General features: G+C 38.1%; 1 protein-coding gene across 1 annotated transcript in view; it reads left to right on the top strand.

Moving 5' to 3' along the window:
* The window catches only part of SNTG1 (syntrophin, gamma 1), a 330,610-nt gene extending 312,948 nt beyond the window's left edge, over positions 1 to 17,662 (top strand). Inside the window, exons 17-18 of the mRNA XM_010006812.1 lie at positions 6,850 to 6,960; positions 17,411 to 17,662. Of these exons, the coding sequence (XP_010005114.1) occupies positions 6,850 to 6,960; positions 17,411 to 17,569 (270 nt within the window). The 3' untranslated portion in view covers positions 17,570 to 17,662. The remainder of the gene's footprint in view (positions 1 to 6,849; positions 6,961 to 17,410) is intronic.
* The last annotated feature ends 4,979 nt before the right edge of the window (positions 17,663 to 22,641 follow it).

The following is a 22,641-nucleotide window of genomic DNA, read 5'->3' as shown; positions in this document are numbered from 1 at the left end:
TCTTGCAGAATGTGTGTTTTAGTTTTAGCACTAGTGTTAAGAATAGAAGTAATGTAATTTTCTTCGTTTGTGTGGCTGTACGTAACATCAGCCAAGTATTACAGGTACTGAAATCAGTAGCTTCTCTTCTATGTGGCATTTATATACTGCATTTACATCCCATCTATAAATTAAGAATATGCTGTCAGAAGCATCCTTGGATAATTATAGTAAAATAACACTAGCAGAAGATAACAGGCAGTAATTTGGTTACAAAGACTAGAACAAATGAGTCCTAGATGTTTACTTACAAATAAAATATTTCTCATTAAAAAGTATTGGTGTAGAATCTTGGTCCCAGATATGTCAAAGGAAAACAATCCTATTAATTTGAGTGAAGACAGAATTTTGCTTGATGATCACTTATTACAAAAATTTAATAGCATCTGAAGTCTTAAATCATATTTGTAAACTTGTCTGCACTGTTTATTTGTTTGCATTGCATTCTGGTATTCTTTAAAGTTAATTTTATTAAATAGTATAAAATGTAAAAAGAAGCCTAAGTATTCTATGAATAATAATTGGAAAGAAAATTTATAGCCTACCTTTTTTTTAATATTGTGCATGATGCATACAGTATTTGTTCAATTATATTGTCTTCTTACAGTGCATTTCTCAAAACATGGATTAACTATGTCAGATTTTCCATGACCACACTGGTTATATGCAAATTGTGAAACCAGTGGTATTTTCACTATATGCTATTTCTTCAGTCCTCAGTTTCTAAATTAGAGTGCATACTGTTAGTCACAAGTTCTGTCTCTACTTATGGATTGAGAGTTCCCTTTTAAAGGCAATAAACAGTGCATACTGAGTTCTCATCTTGGTCTTCCATCAAGGCATGATAAGTTTGTGTGCTGCGACTTGAGAAGTGTCTCAGGGTCCTCATGAGAAGCTGATGTCAGCATTTACCACAGAATCTTTTTTAATTTGTTTGCAATTTGTACTTTAAACGGAATTGCCACATGGTCCACCTGTCAAATCTATTTTAGGGTAAATGAAAATTTACTGCTTGTTAAAAATGCTGTGTATAGTCCTGCAACATATTCTCAGTGATGCAGGTAACACACAATTACTAAGGATTGTACAAGCAAAGCACTTGAAAAGCACAGGCTGCTTTTATTAACTAAAAGAAGCCCTGCCAGAATGCATTATAGAATGTTGAGTTCAGTAACTCTGCACCTTCAAACCAGTAAGTGCTTCTGCTTATATTTTATAATTCATAGAAACTAATATAGAAATCATTTATATGACCTTTTTTTTTCAGCAAATTGTGGAAAAGCCAAAATATTTTATGAATGTACTTATTGCTTAGGAGTAAATGTAAACATTAATAACATCAATATATACATTTGTGGAAAATTATACCAACTTTTGTTAATTCTCTTGAGGCAAGCATTCAGCAAATGATCCAGTGGAACTGTGATGTTCAAAAACATGAAAAAAAAAAATTCATTAATTTTCCTTTGACAGTGGTACAGATCACTATGCCCAAGGGTTCCTTTTCCCAATGCAGGGGAATTAGCCTTTATAATTAGAATTCAGAACAGTCACCAGAGAAAGCACTGTGACACTGAAGTCAGCCCATAAGAACATGAAAGATAACATGTGAACATTTATCTCTTATGTGTTAATGTCACTGCTGTAGCTACACATCTGTGAAACTCAGTGCTTAGGTGAGTAGGTCTTGCTTCTCCTTTCTACTTTGGCACCATGAGGTAGTCATTGAAAAATTATAGGTCTGGTCCCAGCTCACTGCTTATGCATTTTGCAGTTATGAACATGAAAATTTAAAAACACTCCACTCAAAATATGTGAAAACACAAGAAGAAGTAACACAGGGATCCCTATGGTACTGCATTTTCTGAGAGTCATCTGACTGCTGGTCACAGCATTCTGCATCAGCTTGTACAACTGCTACAAATGCAAAACGTATAGTTCTGACTACAGAGGGCAGCACTTCAGCTCCTTTGTAGGAGACAAGGAATTAGAGAGGTCTCACTGAGCATATGCATAACTAATTCACCCAATTTAAGCTATCTAGAATTTTAAAATCTAATTTAAGCTAATTGATACACTTCTAATGTACTGTGGTACACTGAGATGTGGACACATTCAGAGAGCATCAGAGTGAACCAGTATCAAATGTACCAAAATCCCTGTTCAAATCAGGATGAAGAAACTGTTGTTTGGAAATTCTCTAGAATGAAAACAGTAACCAGCATGACCAGCTTGAATATTTGAAATACTTTGTATTCCTGACTTAATATCTTAAAACTCACAACACTTCTACGCTTTTACTTTTGCAAAAAGAACTCTCTTGCATTTGGAAATCTTTGGGGAAAATGTGTGCAATGTGTTGCAGATCACTCAGAAGAAACAGTTCTTTCCTTTGGTAATAACTTAATGCATTGTCAATAGCTTTTTTTCTTCACGCTTTAAAAGACTGTTTAATAGTCTCTGCAAAGTATGCTGTTGAACTGTCAGTTCTAGGAACTTGTTTTGATATCATGATGGAAGAAGTGTAGTCTTGTTGAGATTAGTACCAAGAAGGACTTTGTCCCCTGCATTCTATAGACCTGATTTTGAAATGTACTTAAGTAAGGCTCTCCAAAACTGATGCTATGCATCAACTGAAGTGTGCTTTTGAATCATGCCTGTGGTTTGGTATGACTGTTACTCTCTTTCCTCTGAGTGGGAATGAAGCAAATGTCAAAACTCCATGAGAAATGCTGATTGGGAATGAAGCCAAGTACTCTGGGATTTTGCCTGCCTATTTTAAGGGTCCTTGTTACTACTGTACCTCTCCCTGCTTTCACCTTCTGTGGCCTTTGTGTTGAGGTAGGAGCACTTGCCAGAGAAGACTGAAGCAAAGAAGTCATTGAGGACCTCAGCCTTCTCAATATCCTGTGTTGCTGCCTCGCCCGTTTCCTTCAGGAGACGGCCTGCACTCTCCTTGGATTTCCTTTTCTCCCCAACATACCTAAAGAAACTTCTCTTATTGTTCTTAAAATCCCTGGCAAGATTTAATTCTAGCAGGGATTTGACTTTCCTAACCTGATCCCTAGCTGCTCGGACAACCTCTCTGTAATCCTCCCAGGATACCTGCCCTACCTTCCACCCCCTGTGAGCTTCCTTCTTAAGTCTGAGCTTTTCTAGGAGCTGCTTGCTCATCCATGCCAGCCTTCTGGAGTTTCTACTTGACTTCATTTTAGTTTGGATGGAGAAGGTGATCTTGGGCCTGGAGAAAGTGATCCTTAAAATATCAGCCAGCTTTCATGGGTCCCTCTACCCTCCCATGACACTCTCTTGAGCAGATGCCTGAAGAGTCCCTTCTGAAGTCAAGGGTAATAAGCTTGTTGTGAGCCCTCCTTGCTGCCCTAAGGATCTTGAACTCCACCATTTTGTGGTCACTACAACCTAGGCTGCCCTTGAGCTTCACATCCCTCACCAACCCATCATCCTTGGTGAGGACAAGATCCAACATAGCACCTCTCCTTGTTGGTTCCTTGATTATTTGGAAAAGGAAGTTATCATCCTTGCACTCTAGGAACCTCCTGGATTGTTTGCATTTGCAGAGTTGTTCTTCCAACATGTCCGGGTGGTTGAAGTCTCCCACAAGGACCATGGCTTGTGAATGTGAAGCTGCTCCTATCTGTCTAAATAGTGCTTCATCTATATTATCCTCCTGCTCTGGTTACCTGTAGCAAACCCCCACCGTGATGTCACCTTGGCCTTTCTTACCCTTAATTTTAACCCATAAGCTCTCTGTTGGCTCCTCATCTGTCCCCAGGGAGAGCTCCATGCACTCCAGCTGGTCTTTGACATAGAGGGCAATACCCCCACCCCATCTCCCCTGTCTGTCCTTCCTAAGAGTTTGTAACCCCCCATTCTGACGATCCAGTCATAGGAGCCATCCCACCAGATCTCAGTGATGCCAATGAGATCATAGCCCTGCAGGCTTACCCTCATCTCTAATTCCTCCTGTTTATTCCCCATGCTGCATGCATTTGTATAAAGACATTTAAGCTGGGCCTCCAGTAAGGTTGCCTGACTAGCTGACCTGACCACCACACCACCCCTAGGCTCACCTGTAGTAAGCCTGGCTTTATTGCCCACCCCCTTCCAACCTAGTTTAAAGCCCTATCAATGAATCCTGCTAATTCCTGCCCCAGTACCCCTTTTCCCCTGTGGGACAGGGTCTTCCCATCCAATGTCAGCAGGCCCGGTGTCCTGTAAACCAAATCATGATCAAAAACCCCAAAGTCGTGATGGTAGCACCAGTTTTGGAGCCAAACATTGATATGTGAGGTCTTGTTAACCCACTCGTCATTTCCCAAGACTGGAGGGATAGAGGAGAACACAACTTGTGCACCTGAGCCCTTGACCAGTCATCCCAATGCCCTAAAATCTTTCTTTACTACTCTCAAAACTCTTTTCTCCACCTCATCACTACCTACCTGAAAGATCAAAGAGGATAATAGTCTGAGGGGGGCTGTATCAGACCTGGAAGTTTCCTGGTTATATATCCCTTACCTTGGCTCCAGGGAGGCAGCATGCTTCCCTGTTGCCAGCATATGGGACCTTCATTTCCCCTCAGAATGGTATCACCTCTCACTATCATCCTCCTCTCACTCTTCTCAGAAGCAGTCCTAATCTGAGGAGCTGGATGCTTTGGCAACTTCTTAGGAGCAGTCCTGTTGCATCGAACTGGCTGCTTTGGCAGCTCCCTGGATCGGGCTTCTTCAGCAATATTGTTTGACTGGTCCCCTATCTCCAGAGCCCTGTAATCTGTTCTCTAAGGGCACCTGGAAAAGTGGGAAGGGTTCAGTGAGAACTCTTCTGCTACCCCTAGCAGGGACCTGATTCCACTCCCCCTTGTCCTCTCCTAGTTCCCATCCTTCCTTCTGGTGACCAGGCACTCTGAGGGAGCCTCCACGTTTCAACGCCGCGCAGTGGCCCTGGAAATGCCACCTGCCATGTTACTCTCTCTCGAAAGAGCTGCCGAGCCCTGCCAGGTCTCTCCACTCTCCCGCGGGCTTCCCTGGCTCCAGGAACCTCCCTGTACATCTTAAATCAGTGAAGTTTGCCATCAAGGCAGGGCACCCGCTGCAGCTGCTGCCTCTGATCGCTCTCCTCGCAGTCTGTAAAAAAATGGAGCTTACAAAGTAGATAGGAAGTGTGGCCACCTGAATGGTGTACTGGGTTGTTTAGGTTTGTGGGTTTTTAACTCAGTCTACAAGACATAAGTAAACATCATTGGTCAAACAAAGTGAAAGGAATTGCACATAATTAGGGATGAGGGAAGCTGTTCTATTTTCTGTAGCATAGATTGGTGGGCTCAGAAGACAGCATTTGAAACAAATATTGTATAGTTTCACATAAATTGCCAAATTCCTCTAGTTTGTTTGAAACAGCATGTCCCTAACTCGGTGTATGGTAGCCGAGAGATCTCCTGTCACATACAGGGAATGAAAGTGGTGCTGAGATTAGGGGTTTTTTATCTGACAGGGGCAAATAGATAGGGGAAAACAATTCTAGCACTTCCCTTGAGTACTGTGCACAGTTAAGATACTGTTCTTTTGTGTTTTTTCCTCTTTAAGTTACTCAGACAAACTTTATTTAGCTTATTGCAGGTTACACATTCTTGCCAGTCATTAACATAAAAAGATCAATGCATCCTGAAGCAAAAGGACCTGCAGAGATTTAGAGCAGTTAAAAATGTTAACGTCCCTCATATTCTGTTTAATTTCAAGTAGATAGTAAGTCATTCATAGATATCGACAACACACACAGTTGGAAGTGTCATTCTAAGTTACTGAGAGGAAGTAATTTACAAGCACTTAAAGAAAAGAAAATGAAACAACACTTCTTGCCTTAAGTTTCTGTGTTGTTCAATGCACGTGAAATTAATGTAACAGCATGGTGTGAGTGAGGATGACCTTAACATTATGTGAAGTACTATTGAAATCACAATGAAAAATGTTAGTGCTTCAAAATATCTGTAAGGTGGAGGGAGGATATCTTTAAATGAGGCTGAGAAGACAATAAAATAAAAAAAAAAAAGTTCTTTCCCACTTTTAAGCAAAGTAGTTTTAGATGTATATTTCTTCTACATAAATCCACACTAGATATTTAAAAAGAGATGCTTTTCTAGCCAGCTGTAAATTTTATTAATTGTGTAATTATTCTGTAGAGCAATCTGCCATTTTTTTTTCAATACAACACATTGTAATTCATAATATAATTACTTTAAAGGCCACTGATATGCTCAGAATTAATGTTCTGCTCAAATTCCTGATTAGAGCTCTCATAAATAAACTCAAAATAAGTTCTCATTAAAAGGTTTCCTTTTGTTATTTTATAATTTAAAACAATATTTGTTTTTAATTTGATATTCCCTTTATGGTAATACAACTTGAATTTTCAATGTGAAATAAAAAGAGAGAACTTCTATGACAGGTTATCACTTGAAGTAGAGTCGAGAATACACAGGTCATCAGTGGAAAAAAATGTTTCCTGTCTGGCATGCAAATTTTCTTGTTTAATCAGGGTTAAATATGGATAAAGGAATTTCAGACTAAATTTCACAAAGGTAGTCTAACTGATTTGAATTGGACACTGCCACAGCCTGTTACGTCTGTATGATCATAGGAACATCAGGCCACATAATACTAAATTGTTTTAGTTACTGCCATAGACCAGTTAAAAATTCTTTGCAAGAAAACCAGTTATTTCTGGTACAATTTTAAATGATAACTGTGCTGACTTTATTTTGTATGTGTTTTGTTTCCCTTTTTTTTCCTCTAGGCTGTACTTTGGAGGTACAAGTTTTCCCAACTCAAAGGTTCTTCAGATGATGGAAAAAGCAAAATAAAATTTTTGTTCCAAAACCAAGATACTAAACAAATTGAAGCAAAGGTAAAAATAATACATTATTTATCTTATAATAGCAATGTACATTAAAAGTGATTATCAAAGCAGCTAGGGGAACAGAGGATTAAATTAAACCAAGTTATTGAAAAATTTTAGATTAATGAACAAAGTTGAAAAATGCAATGAAATGAAATGTGGTGGACTGTGGCTTTCAATACTTTAATGTTCTGCTACATCACACAGATGAATGTTTTCTTACTTCCTATTTCCTTCAGAAATTGTTTTAATAGTACCTAATTTATTTTCATCTCTAATAAGAAATAATAAGAAAAAATAACAACATAATTTCATGAGGATAATTTTCCCTTAAGTAAATAATTGGAAACTTTTACCATGTTTTACCATGGTTTTTTTAGCAAAACTAGAATACATTTTAATAATTAATTAATTATAAGAAAACCAGCATGAAATCTGTTTTTTTTTAAGAATAAAACACAGTTTTCATCAAAGTGTTTTGATGTTTTAAACTAAATCTCTCATATAAGTCACTTTTTAAGAATTAGAGATATCCTGTTACCTTTTTTGTACCTATTGCTAATCTCACTCAAATTGAGTAGAGCTTTATTTCTAGGAAATTGCATCTTTCTATTTTTCATCAAGATAGAAATTCTACCTACTTCCTTATGAAGGCAGAATATATTCCAAACTTGCTAGCATGCTTATTAGTATGCTATTCTGTTCCCTGGATGCTTCTCTGTCTTATAAAGTTTAGCAATAAAGCTTTGTTACTTTTAATTCACTTTATTGGTGAGCAAATCATACCAGTTATATCATGATGAAAAAATGTGAGATAATGTTGTCTTAGGGAGGCATTATGGCGTTTGTACTGGACACTTCTAACCCTTCCAATTTGTTTACATATTTTTTCAACTTTTAATAGATTAAAATACTAGGGATAGGACCCTTCAGTATTCTTTAAGCCTGTCATGGATCTTATCACCCTTCAGTATTCTTTAAGCCTGTCATGGATCTAAAGCACTAATCAGCATAAGAAAAGGTGGAACAATCTAGCCTCTATTTTTTTGACTTTACAAGCATTACAGAGTTAGAGGTATAGCTATTTGGGGAACTCTTGGGTCATTAGGAAAAGTTAATCAGATTTTCAGAAAGGCTTGAAATGCCAGGTTTCGTGCATACTGTATGGCAGGCTTAATTTGGAATCAGATGATGGGAATTTTGTAAAACATCAGTTAAAGGTTGTGATGAATATTCATGGCCACAGCTATTGTCCTCTGATAAATGCATCTCCGTGGGTCAGGTGGCCTGGAGACCCACTGTTGTAAGGGGAAATACAGGGTAGCATTTTCTTTAAGTAAAGGTAATTTCTTTTGCTAGTTATATTATTACACAGGGAACAATCAGAATATAGTGAAATAAGAGCGCACAGCTGAGAACAAAAACAAAAAACTGAGGAGTCATTGTCCCAACATATTAGAGCTCTTCACTTCTGCATTCCCAAGCAGTAACGAGTCCCAGAATGGTATGGCAGGTCACTGACATTTCTAAAGAGAGTCACTAGAACGGAGAGTGGTCTTTAACAGTAACACAGTGTATGCAGAACGTGCTATGGCATATGCATTCCTGTTCTGAGACTCCTGCTTTTCTTGGCTTAAGGTCTATTTTCCTCCATCTCTGAGTTTCAGCTATGACACTGATGAAATGTGTTTATATATTTAATGTGCCCTGGGAATATCAGGTGGTTTTGTCATAGGGTTTTTTTGTTGTTGTTGTTTATTTTTTAAAAATAATACTACTTTCATCATAGTTGGCAGCGAACTGAATATGAACCAGCAGTGTGCCCGGATGACCAAGAAGGCCATCAGCATCCTGGCTTCTGTCAGGAATAGTGTGGCCAGCAGGACTAGGAAAGTGTTTGTCAATACAGGAAATACATTGAGGTGCTGGCATGAGTCCAGAGGATGGCAACAAAGCTGGTGAAGGGTCTAGAGTACAAGTCTCATGAGGAGTGGCCAAGGGCACTAGGTTGTTTAGCATGGAGAAAAGAAGGCTGAGGGAAGAACTTATCCCTCTCTACAACTACCTGAAAGGAAGTTGCATTGAGGTGGGTGTTGGTCTCTTCTTTCATGCAATAAACAATAGGACAAGAGGAAATTACCTCAGGTTGTACCAGAGGAGGTTTAGATTGGATATTATGAAAAATTTATTTGATGGAAGGGCTTTCAAATACTGGAACAGGCTGCCCAGGAAAGTGGTGGAGTCATCATCTCTGTAAGTATTTAAAAGACGTGTAGACGTGATGCTTGGGCATGTGTTTTAGTGGTGGGCTTGGCAGTGTTAGGTTTACAGTTGGAGTTTATGATCTTAAAGGTCTTTTCCAACCAAAGTGATTCTATGATTCTAGATATTTTTTTCCTGCAAAAAATATGGGTTATCAAAATCCAAATGCTTCCTGTCTTCTTTATTTACAATACTGCACATTTTTAGCATCTCTTACTCTCCCAGATGTGTGTGACTATAGCATGTTGTATCTGTGTAATAATATCCTTTAGAGAATAAAGAGTGTTGGAGTGCTTAGCTATTTCATTTTGACCCAAAATTTAGATAAATTTGTTATTATTCTAGAGATATGTTCAGATTTGTAGATGGATGTTGCTGGGGAAAAAAGAAGGCATGAACATTTTAAAGTTTAGACATGCTATTGTGACAGTTGTCCAGCATTTATTCTGTATTCTGGTGGAATATACAGAGATATCACTGTTAATGTTAGAAGAATCTAAAAAAAATACTACTTGAGAAAAAAATACAGAACCGCAATCAACATTTTTTCATTTTTGAAACGTACTTGTCATCATATCTTATATTCCAAAGTGATAGAAAGTCCTTCACTGACACTGAAAAACTAATATTTTTATAATGCTGACATTTTTTACAACATGCTTCATGCTGGACTTCAAAAATTCAAAATAGCATGCTTTGCAACACACAACAGTTTAACTAGGTATGCTAGTTTTCAACTTGAAAATAGGTTAACATGTTTAAACATTTTTGTCATCCTCTCAGATATAGATATGCTGCTTTTTTTTTCTTTTTTTTTTTTCTTTTGAGATTTCATACTGATGCTTTTGTTTGGCTTCTCTGTAAGTAATACAATGTTGCTATAAAGATATATAGTGTAGTATAAAAGGAGCTTTTCTTTGTAGATTTAAGCAATTCCAGTCTGAAAAATCTGGAGAGTAATTACCATAGGTCACACCAGTGGGTCTGTGGCAGTGTGCCTGGATGCAAACACCTTACTTTGAAGGTCTCTAAGGCAAGGTCTAAGTGGTTTCTGAGTAGAAAACCACTTAGGAGCAACATTAATCACCAAAACCTCTTAGACATTGCAATCTGTAGGCTATTTCCCAGCTGTCACTCAGCAGGAGATATTGCACAAGTTTGCACAGTCAGACAGAATTTTTCTGACTGAGAGCTACAAAATAGAGCCGTCTGCTTGGCAGAACATGGAGCCTACATGTCACTCTCCTTTGCTCTTACTGGGATTTGGTTGTAAAAAACCAAGCATAAAAGGGCAAAGCCTTCTCCTTGTCTATATGACACAAAGAGATTCACTTAGGCACCTTGCTATCTATTTACCTATCTACCTAGCTATAGTTTAAGGGTCCATTAGTGTCTGTCCAGTATCACAGCAGCTTCTAGAGGCAACAGTCTCAGGGCTGAAGTGAACTCAGAGTGCTTTGCTCTTCAATTTTACCTGGCTAAGTGTTGGAGCACTGTAATGGAAACTGCTTTGTATTTTACTGACAAAAATGAAGAGTATCTTAAATCTATGAGAGATCCTGTTTGAACATACGCTCCCAAATATACGAGTCTACAATGCATATAAAAAATGCATATAAAAAACAGCTTCAGCACTGTCTTTCTTATTACATGCAATTTCCATTTGAATTTTGTAAGTAAGCACACTAATGAGCAATTTTTGTGCCTTTTAAAACAAATTGATAACTCAGAAATGTGTGATTTCACTTTTCTCAACTCACAGGGCTTTTTTTATTATTTTTTTTTCTTGTCTTTCTATGATTCATGAACAAGTTTTGCCAGAAAATTCAGGTGAGGTCACACAGCTATGCTGTATCAGGTTTGCTTTTGCTGACAGGCTAGCTGAACCCCAAAACTGAGTGTTACAAAACTGAGGTAAACAAAAAAATGAGCACATCAATGTGAAGATCCAGTTAAATGTCTTTGAGTGTGGAGAATAGAAGAGGGCAGAAATATGTTATCAACAAAGGAAGAAATGTAACTTCTAGGATTTAGCATGAATATTTATTCAGTTATAGAATTGTAGATTGGTTTGCGTTGGAAGGGATCTTGAAGATCATCTAGTTGAAGTCCCCCTGCCATCAGCAGGGACACCTTTCATTAGACAGAGTTGCTCAAAGCTCTGTCCAGCCTGGCCTTGAACACTTCCAGGGTGAGGGCATCCACAGCCTCCCTGGGCAACCTGTTCCAGTGTCTCACCATCCTCACACTAAAGATATTTTCCTCATGTTTAACCTCAATCTGCCCTCTTCCAGTTTAAAACTGTTCCACTTCATTCTGTTGCTACAGGCCCTTCTAAAAAGTCCCTCCCCAGCTTTCATGTAGCCCATTTCAAGTACTGGAAGGCTGCTATAAGGTCTCCCCAGAGCCTTCTCTTTTCCAGGCTGAAATGCCACAACTCTCAGCCTGTCTTCACAAGGGAGCTACTCCAGCCCTGTGACCATCTTTGTGGTCCTTCTCTGGACTTGCTCCAACAGCTCCATATCCTTCTTGTGTTATGGGCTCTCGATTTGCTGGCCACTTTTCTTTTAATGTAGCCCAGTACACAGTCGGATTTCTGGGCTGAACAGCCAACTCATATTGAGCTTCTCATCAAACAACAGCCCCAAGTCCTTCTTAGAGCTGCTCTCAATCCATTCCCTGACCAGCCTGTAACTGTGCTTGGGATTGTCCTGACCCAGGTGCAGGCCCTTGTACTTGGCCTTGTTGAACTTCACAAGCTGGGCGTGGGCCCACCTCTCAAGCCTGTCAAGGTCCCTCTTAATATTACTACCTAATAGTACTTAATGCCAATGAATTTGTACTTGAAATTATAATGTATAAAAATATAATGAAAAATAAAACAAATAGCCTGAGTTACTGCTGTTGTCATTTGAAGAAAATGCTCACATTCAGCTGTTGCAAGGTGTCTTGATGGATGCTTACACCATTTTCCAGACTGACATTTCTTCTGATTTCAAGTATATTCTCTGAAATATAATTTTAAATTAATCCTTGTTCTTATCCTTGAGGGTTTTTCTGTCAGCATCACAGTGCTCTTCAAATTAATAGAATATCATCTTTAAATGGGTTTTAAGTATACATCCTTAGGATTTTTACAGAGTGATTGCCCAATTGCAGTGACTGCATTCTGTGGTCAAATTGCTGATCTGTGTAGGTTTGTGTGACTCAATTTTCCCATGTCTTGCATATGGATTATCTGTTTTGTTTTTGTTTTATTTACATCAGTAATATAGTGTAATAAGAGTTATTTGGTTTGGTTTGTTTTTTTTTAATCTGGAGGTACTATTCTTCAGTTTTCTTTTTCCTTCTCTGCATTTTCAATCCAAACTTTCTTTGTGAAAAGTTACTAGAATTCCCATACACTTCTGACCATATCCAATGCATCTTTCTCACATACTTCCTCTGCCCACTTAAGTTGTTCTCAGCAGAAACTGTGAATCTTCAGAATCTGAGAACATAATGGAGGCAATGTAGGGTGAGAGTAATCTGATCAAGAGATATCTTAGACAATTTGGAGACCGAAGGGTACACTGATACTCCTAGGAGAGTAGGTTCATAAGTGAGGTGTACAAACACTGTGGAAATAGGAATAATAGTGAATTTTGTACTTGTGCATGGACGAGTAGGTGTGCCTTAAATTTGGATTTCTTTGCTTTTTTTGGAGATTAAAAACATTTGTTTTTCCCTACTGGTAGCAGCTTGAATGGCTTCACTGCATATTTCTTCACATTTCATAGGCTTTGCTCATTTGGTCATTTGAAACTTCATTTGAAGCTGGGTGTGAAATAGACAATATCCTGCCTAGCTGAAAGTGTATTCAAACAAGAGGATGACTGATGACACAATATATATGAAAACAACCAGGGGTGGCTAGGTGTGCACAAAAGCTTGTGGGTTCCCTTCCGTCTGCTGACAGTAGTGCAGACCTGTGGGCAGCTAAAAGTGCAAGTTCTCAGCAGAAGTGAGGAAATATTTTTTCTGTCAGCAGCTCTACATGAAGCCTTATCATTAAGCTTTCTTGTGATTAGGCTAATCTGCCAGAAAAGTGTTGTTCCTGATAGATCCTGTTCCCATCAATCAGGTTCCTGTGAATAGCACTGCAGCCATTAATCAGGCCTCTGTGTACTCACCACATACCAGTCAACCTCCTGTGCTTCACATTGCTTTAATTTCCAATTAAATGCACGTGTCTACATTGAAAAATGAGTAATGTTCCACTGCAAAAAACAATCCTGTGTGTTCTGGCTTCTTGGTGCTCATCTTTGCAGTCAAGGTAATTTCTGTGTTGTGCCTTTAATGTCAGTAATAGTAATCCAAAGGGACCTTCAGAGGCTGTTCTGTTGCCTCACCCATTTTCCTTGAAGGTCTATTGAGCAATGGATCTTCTCAATGCATTACTGTGACAGAAACACCTGTTATAAATGTTGGTAATAAGTTTACTAATACACTATGCAAATTCTGTGTCTAGTAGCCAAAATTATGACAGTAAGAACTTAAAGCCAGTAGAGTTACCTAATTGACTTGTATGATTCTCAAAGAGTAATATTGTCTTAATAGGCTTATCGTTTTGAGACATGGGGGGAAATGTAACCTTTCTTTTTTACACATGGATTTTATATTAGGAGTATTTCACTGTTCCACTAAATATTTATTCTCTCATGTTAAGCTTCAGCTTTATTTCTTTACCAGAAGGATAAATAATTTTTATTAATAAAAAGGAGTTAACTGAAAATTTCAGTGACTGATGTTCTGAAAACTCTTCCATAATTCCTTGTTTCCTCATCTTTGAATTTTCACTGTTTTTCTATCTTTAATAAATCTTATCTTGAAATTTCAAAGAGAAACAAAATCTTTGTCATAGTAATAAAATTGTCCTTCTCCCAGTGTTTAAAAATGAGAATGTCTCTAAACAGATTGTTTTGAATGGACACAGATGGCAGGTTTGTGAAACTTGGCATAAAGTTTATCTTCTTTATTGAGAATTTGTAGTTAGGGGAGTTTAAAAAAGCCCATGGCATGTTATAAAGTAATTTCTGAGCATGTCTGAAGGACATCTACTCAAGTTGTAAGAGAGCTGAACAAAGCTTCAGTCGTTCAGTGCATCACTGGACACTATGTACATGCAGCTGTTTTCAAACAGTTGTTCTCCCTCATACATGAGAGATTTGTGAGTATCTCCATGAAATACCTGAAACAATATCTTCCACAAAATCTCAAGAGGCAGAAAACTGCAGGTTAATGTAATTTTGAGGGGTTTAGGAATAATTTTTTACTTTTACAACATTTTCAGTGTTCTTCTAAACAAAAAACCAAAACCTTCAGCACTGCATAGCATAGAAATGCAAGTGCTATACAGAAAGACAAATAGAATATAACATAGATATCTATTACTGGCTTCGTATCACAACAAAGAAATCTGTGTAGGCAGTGAATCAAAGCAAAAAGATGGGAACTCTGCACCACAGCCCCTACACTTGTGTGTATTCAAATACCTCAGTATTTGCTTTCAAGTAGAATCATAGAATCATAGAATCATTAAGGTTGGAAGGGACCTTAAAGATCATCAAGTTCCAACCCCCCTACCACTAGACCAGGTTGCACAAAACCTCGTCCAACCTCGCCTTAAAAGTCTCCAGGGATGGGGCATGAACAACCTCTCTGGGCAACCCATTCCAGTTCTTCACCATCCTTATAGTGAAGAGATTGTTCCTAATATCTAACCTAAATCTCCCCTCTCTCAGTTTAAAACCATTACCCCTTGTCCTATCACTACTATCTCTGATGAAAAGCCCCTCCCCAGCTTTCCTGTAGACCCCTTTCAAGTACTGGAAGGCCACTATAAGGTCTCCCTGTAGCCTTCTCTTCTCTAGACTGAACAGCCCCAACTCTCAGCCTGTCTTCACAGCAGAGGTGCTCCAGGCCTTTGATCATCTTGGTGGCCCTTCTCTGGACCCTCTCCAACAGGTGTATATCTTTCTTGTGCTGAGGGCACCAAAACTGTAAACACTATTCCAAGTGGGGTCTCATCAGAGCAGAGTAGAGGGGCAGAATCACCTCCCTGGCCCTGCTGGCCACACTCTTTTGATGCAGCCCAGAATGCAGTTGGTTCTCTGGGCTCCAGCGCACACTGGTGGCTCATGTCAAGCTTCTCATCTACTACCATCCCTGACTCCTCCTTGGGACTGCTTTCCAGCCATTAGAGAACAGATATTTATTGATTAAATGCCAACTCTAAAAACACATACTGAAGACAACCAAAAATAGATTGATCAGATAAAGTTACACAAAGGTCCAAATTTATACATGTGGGAAAAAAAAAAAAAAAAAAAAAAAATTTCCTCTGTAGTGGTGTCTAGAAGAATCCCAGCTAGTTTAATTACATGCTGAGGAGTTATAAAGAAATTTAAATTAAAGTAGAAAAAGAAGGACTTTGTCTAATATTGCTAAGAAGTTTGAAACAGAGTCTGTTCCTTTTGTTGATCCAAAAATAGTAACCTTCTCAATCAAAACAGGTCCAGAATATCACTGTGTGATAGTAGCACTTTTTGAAAATGTGTCCCCTTTTTTTTTCCCTTTTATTTTTTTTTCTTTTCTGGTGAAAGAATCAACATAGGTAAGGTAAGAGCTACCAGTGTGAGGTGATGTGATGAACATATGTGGAACTCAGTGTTATAGAATCATAGAATCATAGAATCTTAGGGGCTGGAAGGGACCTCGAGAGATCATCTAGTCCAACCCCCCTGCCAGAGCAGGGTCACCTAGAGTACATCACACAGGAACGCATCCAGGTGGGTTTTGAATGTCTCCAGTGAGGGAGACTCCACAACCTCCCTGGGCAGTCTGTTCCAGTGCTCTGTCACTCTCACAGTAAAAAATTTTTTTCGGATATTCACCTTGAACTTCCTATGCTCCAATTTACACCCATTACCCCTTGTCCTATCACTGGTCATCACCGAGAAAAGCCTAACTCCGTCCCCCTGACACTCACCCCTTACATATTTGTAAACATTGATGAAGTCACCCCTCAGTCTCCTTTTCTCCAGGCTAAAGAGACCCAGCTCCCTCAGCCTTTCCTCATAAGGGAGATGTTCCACTCCCTTAATCATCTTCGTAGCTCTGCGCTGGACTCTCTCGAGCAGTTCCCTGTCCTTCTTGAACTGAGGGGCCCAGAACTGGACACAATACTCCAGATGTGGCCTCACCAATGCAGAATAGAGGGGGAGGAGAACCTCTCTTGACCTACTAACCACACCCTTTCTAATGCACCCCAGGATGCCATTGGCCTTCTTGGCCACAACGGCACATTGCTGGCTCATGGTCATCCTCCTGTCTACCAGGACCCCCAGGTCTCTTTCACCTACACTACTCTCCAGCAGTTCAGCCCCCAACCTGTACTGGGACATGGTGTTGTTCTTCCCCAAATGTAAAACTCTGCACTTCCCCTTGTTGAATTTCATCATGTTTCTCCCCGCCCAACTCTCCAACCTATCTAAGTCTCTCTGAATGGCAGCACAGCCTTCTGGTGTGTCAGCCACTCCTCCCAGTTTAGTGTCATCAGCAAACTTGCTGAGGGTACATTCTACACCCTCATCCAGGTCGTTGATGAAGATGTTGAACAACACCGGTCCCAGTACCAACCCCTGAGGGACTCCACTAGTCACACACCTCCAACCAGATTCTGCCCCATTGACTACAACTCTCTGACTCCTTCCTTTCAACCAGTTCCTAATCCACCTCACTTCCTGATCACCAAACCCATATCTGATCAACTTTTCTACAAGGATGCTGTGTTACTGTTCATTGTGCATACAGTGGGTATAGAATACTTGTCCAGAGATGTGCAGGCATTAACCTGCAAAAGTGCCAGATTTATATTAACATGGGGGGAAAAAAAAAAAAAAAAAAAAAAAAAAAAAGTTATGTACTTTCACTGTTTCTATGGAGGCACTTAATTTCATCATAGCCTCTAAACAATTATTTACTGAATGGGTATAGCTCACTGTCTAAGTCCATGTAGTGGAAAATTGTCAGACATACTAGCAGAATTACATCAGACTCTTAAAATTATTACTACTTGAATAGTGATTCATTCCTCAGTAAATGTTTGTGAGGTGTTCTTTTGTTTCATGTTTAATCTCTTTGTTTTCACTTTCAGGAGCTGGAGTTTTCCAACCTGTTTGCAGTCCTTCACTGTATCCACTCATTCTTTGCAGCCAAAGTGGCTTGTTTGGCCCCTTTGTATGTAGGCAGTCAAGCCACAGCTTCTGCTGCTCCCACAACTTCTGGTACTGGCAAATTAAAGTATACCACTTGACATCTCACATTACTGCACTGCCACTTAACAGCAAGACGTAACAATGTATAAATAGTCATAAAATGTAAACCTTTGGTGAACCATGTACATGGAAACCAATCCTGGAGGCAACACATCTTGCAGCATCAGCAGATAAATGGTCACGTGGGATCATAAATTCATCTCTGTTCTGCAAGACATCAGTAAATAATCCTAGTTGAAACCCCAGAATAGGATGGATATGCTTTTAGTATGATCTATTTGTACTTATATAGTGCTTTAAGCAACATTGGAAGTGAAGGAATAAATGATGAAATGAAGCACTTCAGTATTTAATAAATTTTTCAAATTCCTGTAATAATACACAAATAGAATTGTCATTTTCCTGTTTTCAGATGTTTTTTTATAACAATACACTAAACTCTGAGTATGAACTTAATGCCCTATCATTATATTATAAATTGCATAAGAGCAAGCAATGAGCGTATAATGCCTGGTGACAAGGAGATAAGCATGAAAAGACATTCGTGTAAGTATCTCCTCAAATAAGAAAGCACTTTAAGCACTGTTGTAAATCCATACATGAAATCATGCTACTTTTAATTTTTGTTCTTTTAGTTTAACAGTAACAACAACTAAGAGATAGCCATATCAGACTAACACATTTTTAAAAGGAAAAAAACAAAACAAAACAAGAAAAAGGAAAACACTTTTCTATGAGTATTTCTCTGTTCTTCAAATAAAAATATTGTGACAGAAATTCAGTTTCAATTACAAATTAAGTAAAATATCATGTCTGCTATTTACTTCCTTTTTCTTGGTCAAGAATTAAATTTTACAAATCTAATAGTTTTTGTTCTCCAGATGTAGCTGTTGAATTTATTTCAGAGGCAATCCAACTAATACATTGTTTCCATGTTTAACCTAAGTTTCACATCCTAAGTAGAACCTCTGTTCCACTCAGGCTCTCAAAAAAAGAGGCATTCTACATAATGCTTGTAAAATGAGCCTGCCCTTTGAATTCCTAGTAATTTTATATCTTGTTAATGTTGTTAGTTATTGACAGGAATAAATTAAATAACATCTAAAGAATAGATTACAGAATGCACAACATCTTTGGATGTTTAGAATACGACATACTAGTTCAAGAGTATGATTTGATTATTATATTGAGAGAACTGTAAATTTAAAATAACTTTATTTAAATATAATTTTACAAAATAATTTGATTTTATGCTAGTAGACACAATAATGAAGATGATAAAAAGGTGGGAGCATGTGTGGGATACTAAACAACAGAAAAGGTGAGAGTTGGGGTTTTTTTGCTAGACAGGACAGAGAACCTAAAAGACTACAGGAAAAACAGTGCAGCTATTATGTGTGCATAACATTTTCCACAGTACCTTGTGGGGATTCTGTTTATTATACTGGAAGCAAAACTTGCCCCTCCTCCCTGCACCCACCTTAGACTTGTTATAAAAGCACATAGCATGTAAGAATTATGGACACCATCTGCCTTGTTTTGCAGAAAGAGTAATTCTGTTACATCCCTTTCTACATATTAAGAGAATTAAATCTTCAACATTGAAGCAACAGGAAGACTTTTTCAAAATGGGAACAATTGAAAATGCAAGGCAGGGAAAAAAGATGAATGGACCATAGGGGCAAACCATGACTCTGTCTTTTCGCATTGCATTAGAGTTATTTGGATTTATGTGTGTGAAAGTATCCTTGCCTTGAGGTATAGCTGATCTCTCTTGATACTAGTTCCAAATAATCTGAATAAATGTTTTCTGGGGACTCCTTTATCACTTTCAAATGACTTTTAGTACATGCTTACTTCTTATTAGTACACCTCTGAGGGTAATACCTTTATTTTCCATGCTAAATACAATGGAATGGTGTCATAATCCAGCTATTAAATGCTTTAAATGTTATCAAAATCCAACATTTTCATAGTGGTTTTCATGGGTTCACTTATATTAATTGTCCCCAAATAAGAGAGCCACATCCTGGTCTCTAACTGACATATAATACTACCGTGGCTGCCCACAGATGCAATCTCGAGTAGAGTTAGCCTCAACTTTGTAGGGTTAGGCTAATGTTTGAACTCGATGATTTGAAGATTTTTTCCAACCAGAACGGTTCTGTGATTCTGAGTTTTTTCCTGGGAGTGTACAAACTCCAGAATCCAAGGCTACAACAGTCTAAGATCTAATGATAGTAACTCAGGCACCCTCCTTGTCAAGAACGTATACTGGAAACACAAATCTTGACAGAATATTGACAACATTGAAAACAGAAGCGCAATGTCTGTTAATGACAGTTCCCCTCCTCTGTGGTCCCGAATCATCTCCCTCTATTTCATGTGCTGCTGCAGGATTCCACTATCACGTTGTTGGCATGTGCTAACACCTCAATAAATGCTTTGCTGGCAACAGCAAAATCTAAATCTAATCTGCTGCCAGTTGAATGCTTTTCCTTCAGCTGTGCATGCTATGTGCACAGTTGTACCATTGAAACTGAGAGTTGCTTAAGAGACATTGTTTCATGCGTTTAAATGAATGTCACATTTACCCAAACTGGCAGAAAATATGTCATTGCAAATTACTGTGGGTTAAGGGACTCCACTCAATGAAAAAGTACTGCTTGTGCAGAAGTGAGATAATGACATGAACTTTTGGGACTCCACCAGAGCATCCTACAGATCTACATCAGGTATTCTGTTTGTGGAACTGCTGTATTCATCAATGAGACTTTTCTAACTGGGCATTAAATATGCGAAGTTTAAGAGACAAACATTAACCTGTAATTTTATTTTTTGTTTGTTTGTTTCTGATTTAGTTTTTCTGCATCACTATATTTCAAAGAGCTAAACTGTTGGGGCCTACTCAATACTTTTATTTTCAAGAAGATGAAAGCAGTGTTATGAAAATAGAAAATGCTATAGCCTCGCAGGTCAGCTTTGGTTTATCAGTGAAGCAGATGTTTGTGCACTGACTTCACATAATATTCAGAGATGACTCTGCATCCAGTCTTGCCCTTTTGGAGCAACTTAGTCGGATTTTCAGTCCTCAATCTTCTCACTGCAGGGGGGATGGACTAGATGACCTTTAAAGGTCCCTTCCAACCCAAGCCATTCTGATTTTATGAACCAAAGAGGGAAAATCTTAAACTCTGTTATAACGAATCCTGAAATAGCAAAAACAGAAATTTAAAATATACTTTTTTTTTTTTTTTTTTAAATTTAAATACCTACAGGAGATTCCCATTTAAAACATAGTGAATTTTATACGCAGGTGTCAAAACAGGCTTTATGTTGCAGGCTTTCATTTCACATGTGACCTTTAGTGAATACAAGTATTTTATTAGTCAATACTGACCAGTGACAATGAAAAGAACATAATTATAATGAGCTATCAGCTTTTTCTAAAATCTGTATGCAAATTAAAGCAAATATTTTAACAAAAAAAGAGCAAACCAACCAACCCATAGTATAAAATGTCATTCGTTCTCTTTATGTCATTATATTCTTAAACATGCTTAATTAAAAAATTCTTTATAGTACTGTGCCTATTGAAGTGATGCTATATAGTATACCAAAAATATGTACTCTTCAGTATAACTAAATACATTTGGTTTGATTTGCTTTACTTTATTATGGAAATGTTATATTATCTGACCTTCACAGATCTAACCATATGCTAAGTTATAGTATTAACATAATTTTATTACAGAAGTGTTACTGATTTGGATACGTGTTATTCTGGATTGCATCAATGAATGAACACGTTTAATTCTCTACATCTACTTAAAAATACATTTACGGGTTTTCAAAAGAGCTTTGCATTCTAGTAGCATGAAGGCACTTTTGAAATAAAATCAAGATTTTTTTAAATGTTGGCCAGTATTTTTTTGTTGAACAAGAAGTTTGTGGAGACAAACTAGTTTTAAGTGGTTTATTTTTTAAAACCAGCTTATGAACTTGAAGAATTTAAAGTCTATTCAAACCAAAATTTATAAGAATACAAACCAATAATATGCAGCATCAACATGCTTTGAGATGAGAATAATGAAAAATATTATTTTCCAAATTTCTCCTTGATTCCACAAAAAATTATTTGTTTTGTGCACATAAGCTTTATCAGAACATCAAAGTGGACAGTAGAATATGTAATTGTCAATACTACACCCTATTACTTTAAATGTGATTTGTTTTTTTCAATGCCTTAAGATGTTTCTTATATCAAACAAAATATTAAAAAGATAAAGATTAGTGAATGTACAGTTGCTGCCCATAGAAATTCAGCAGCTCTGCTACATTGGAGCTTCAAATATTCTGTAAGCAAGAAAGAAAAACAAGTTTTCATTCTTGTATGGCAATTCCAAGGCACCTTTTGGAGAATGCAATTTTACTACTCCCTGTATTGCACTTTCCATTTCCTGACAGAGGCTGATCTCTGAAAAAAGTGTGTCTGAAAAAACGTTTGAGCTCATTTTCAAATTTTCATCCTTGGGCAATTATGAGTCTGTACTTGGGCTCACACCTCTGACCACTTCTGCATAATGGGCAACATGAGAGACTCTCAAGTTCCCAAGACTTAAGTACCTGTCTTAAATGCCTAAGGCAGAACTTAAGACTTTTAAAAAGGGAAATACAAGGCAGGAACACAGTTTAGGATCTCTGAAGGGGTGTGCATGCATGTGTGTATGTGTCTCCAAGGAGCTAGAAATGCTTTTGCGTTACTGTTTTCATTTTATTGGGAACGTCTTGAAGCCACGCTCCTGACTGCTGCCACTCATCATGCTGTTCTTCATATCACAGAGCCGTCTTTAAGCACATGAACTGGGTTTTTAGGATGAAACTAAACTAGCATCACACCTATTAGTTCCAGGTCCCGATGGGCTTTCAGACTATGTGGTCCAATTGAAATTAGTCCAGAGGAAAAAAAAACAAACACCTGAGGTGCTACCAGCTCTTGGTGCCAGTAATTTCTGTCTCTGCAGCAGCTGCTGATCATGCACTGTGGGTGCTTGAAGGACCCTAGAAAGCTGAACTTTACAGTGTAGCCCACCAGAGCTTAGTGCCTGAA

This window comes from Chaetura pelagica, unplaced genomic scaffold (genome assembly GCF_000747805.2).
Source record: "Chaetura pelagica isolate M959 unplaced genomic scaffold, ChaPel_1.0 scaffold109, whole genome shotgun sequence".
Lineage (NCBI taxonomy): Eukaryota > Metazoa > Chordata > Aves > Apodiformes > Apodidae > Chaetura > Chaetura pelagica.
Note: the sequence above shows the minus strand (reverse complement) of the source record. Positions and strands in the feature narration are given on the sequence as shown.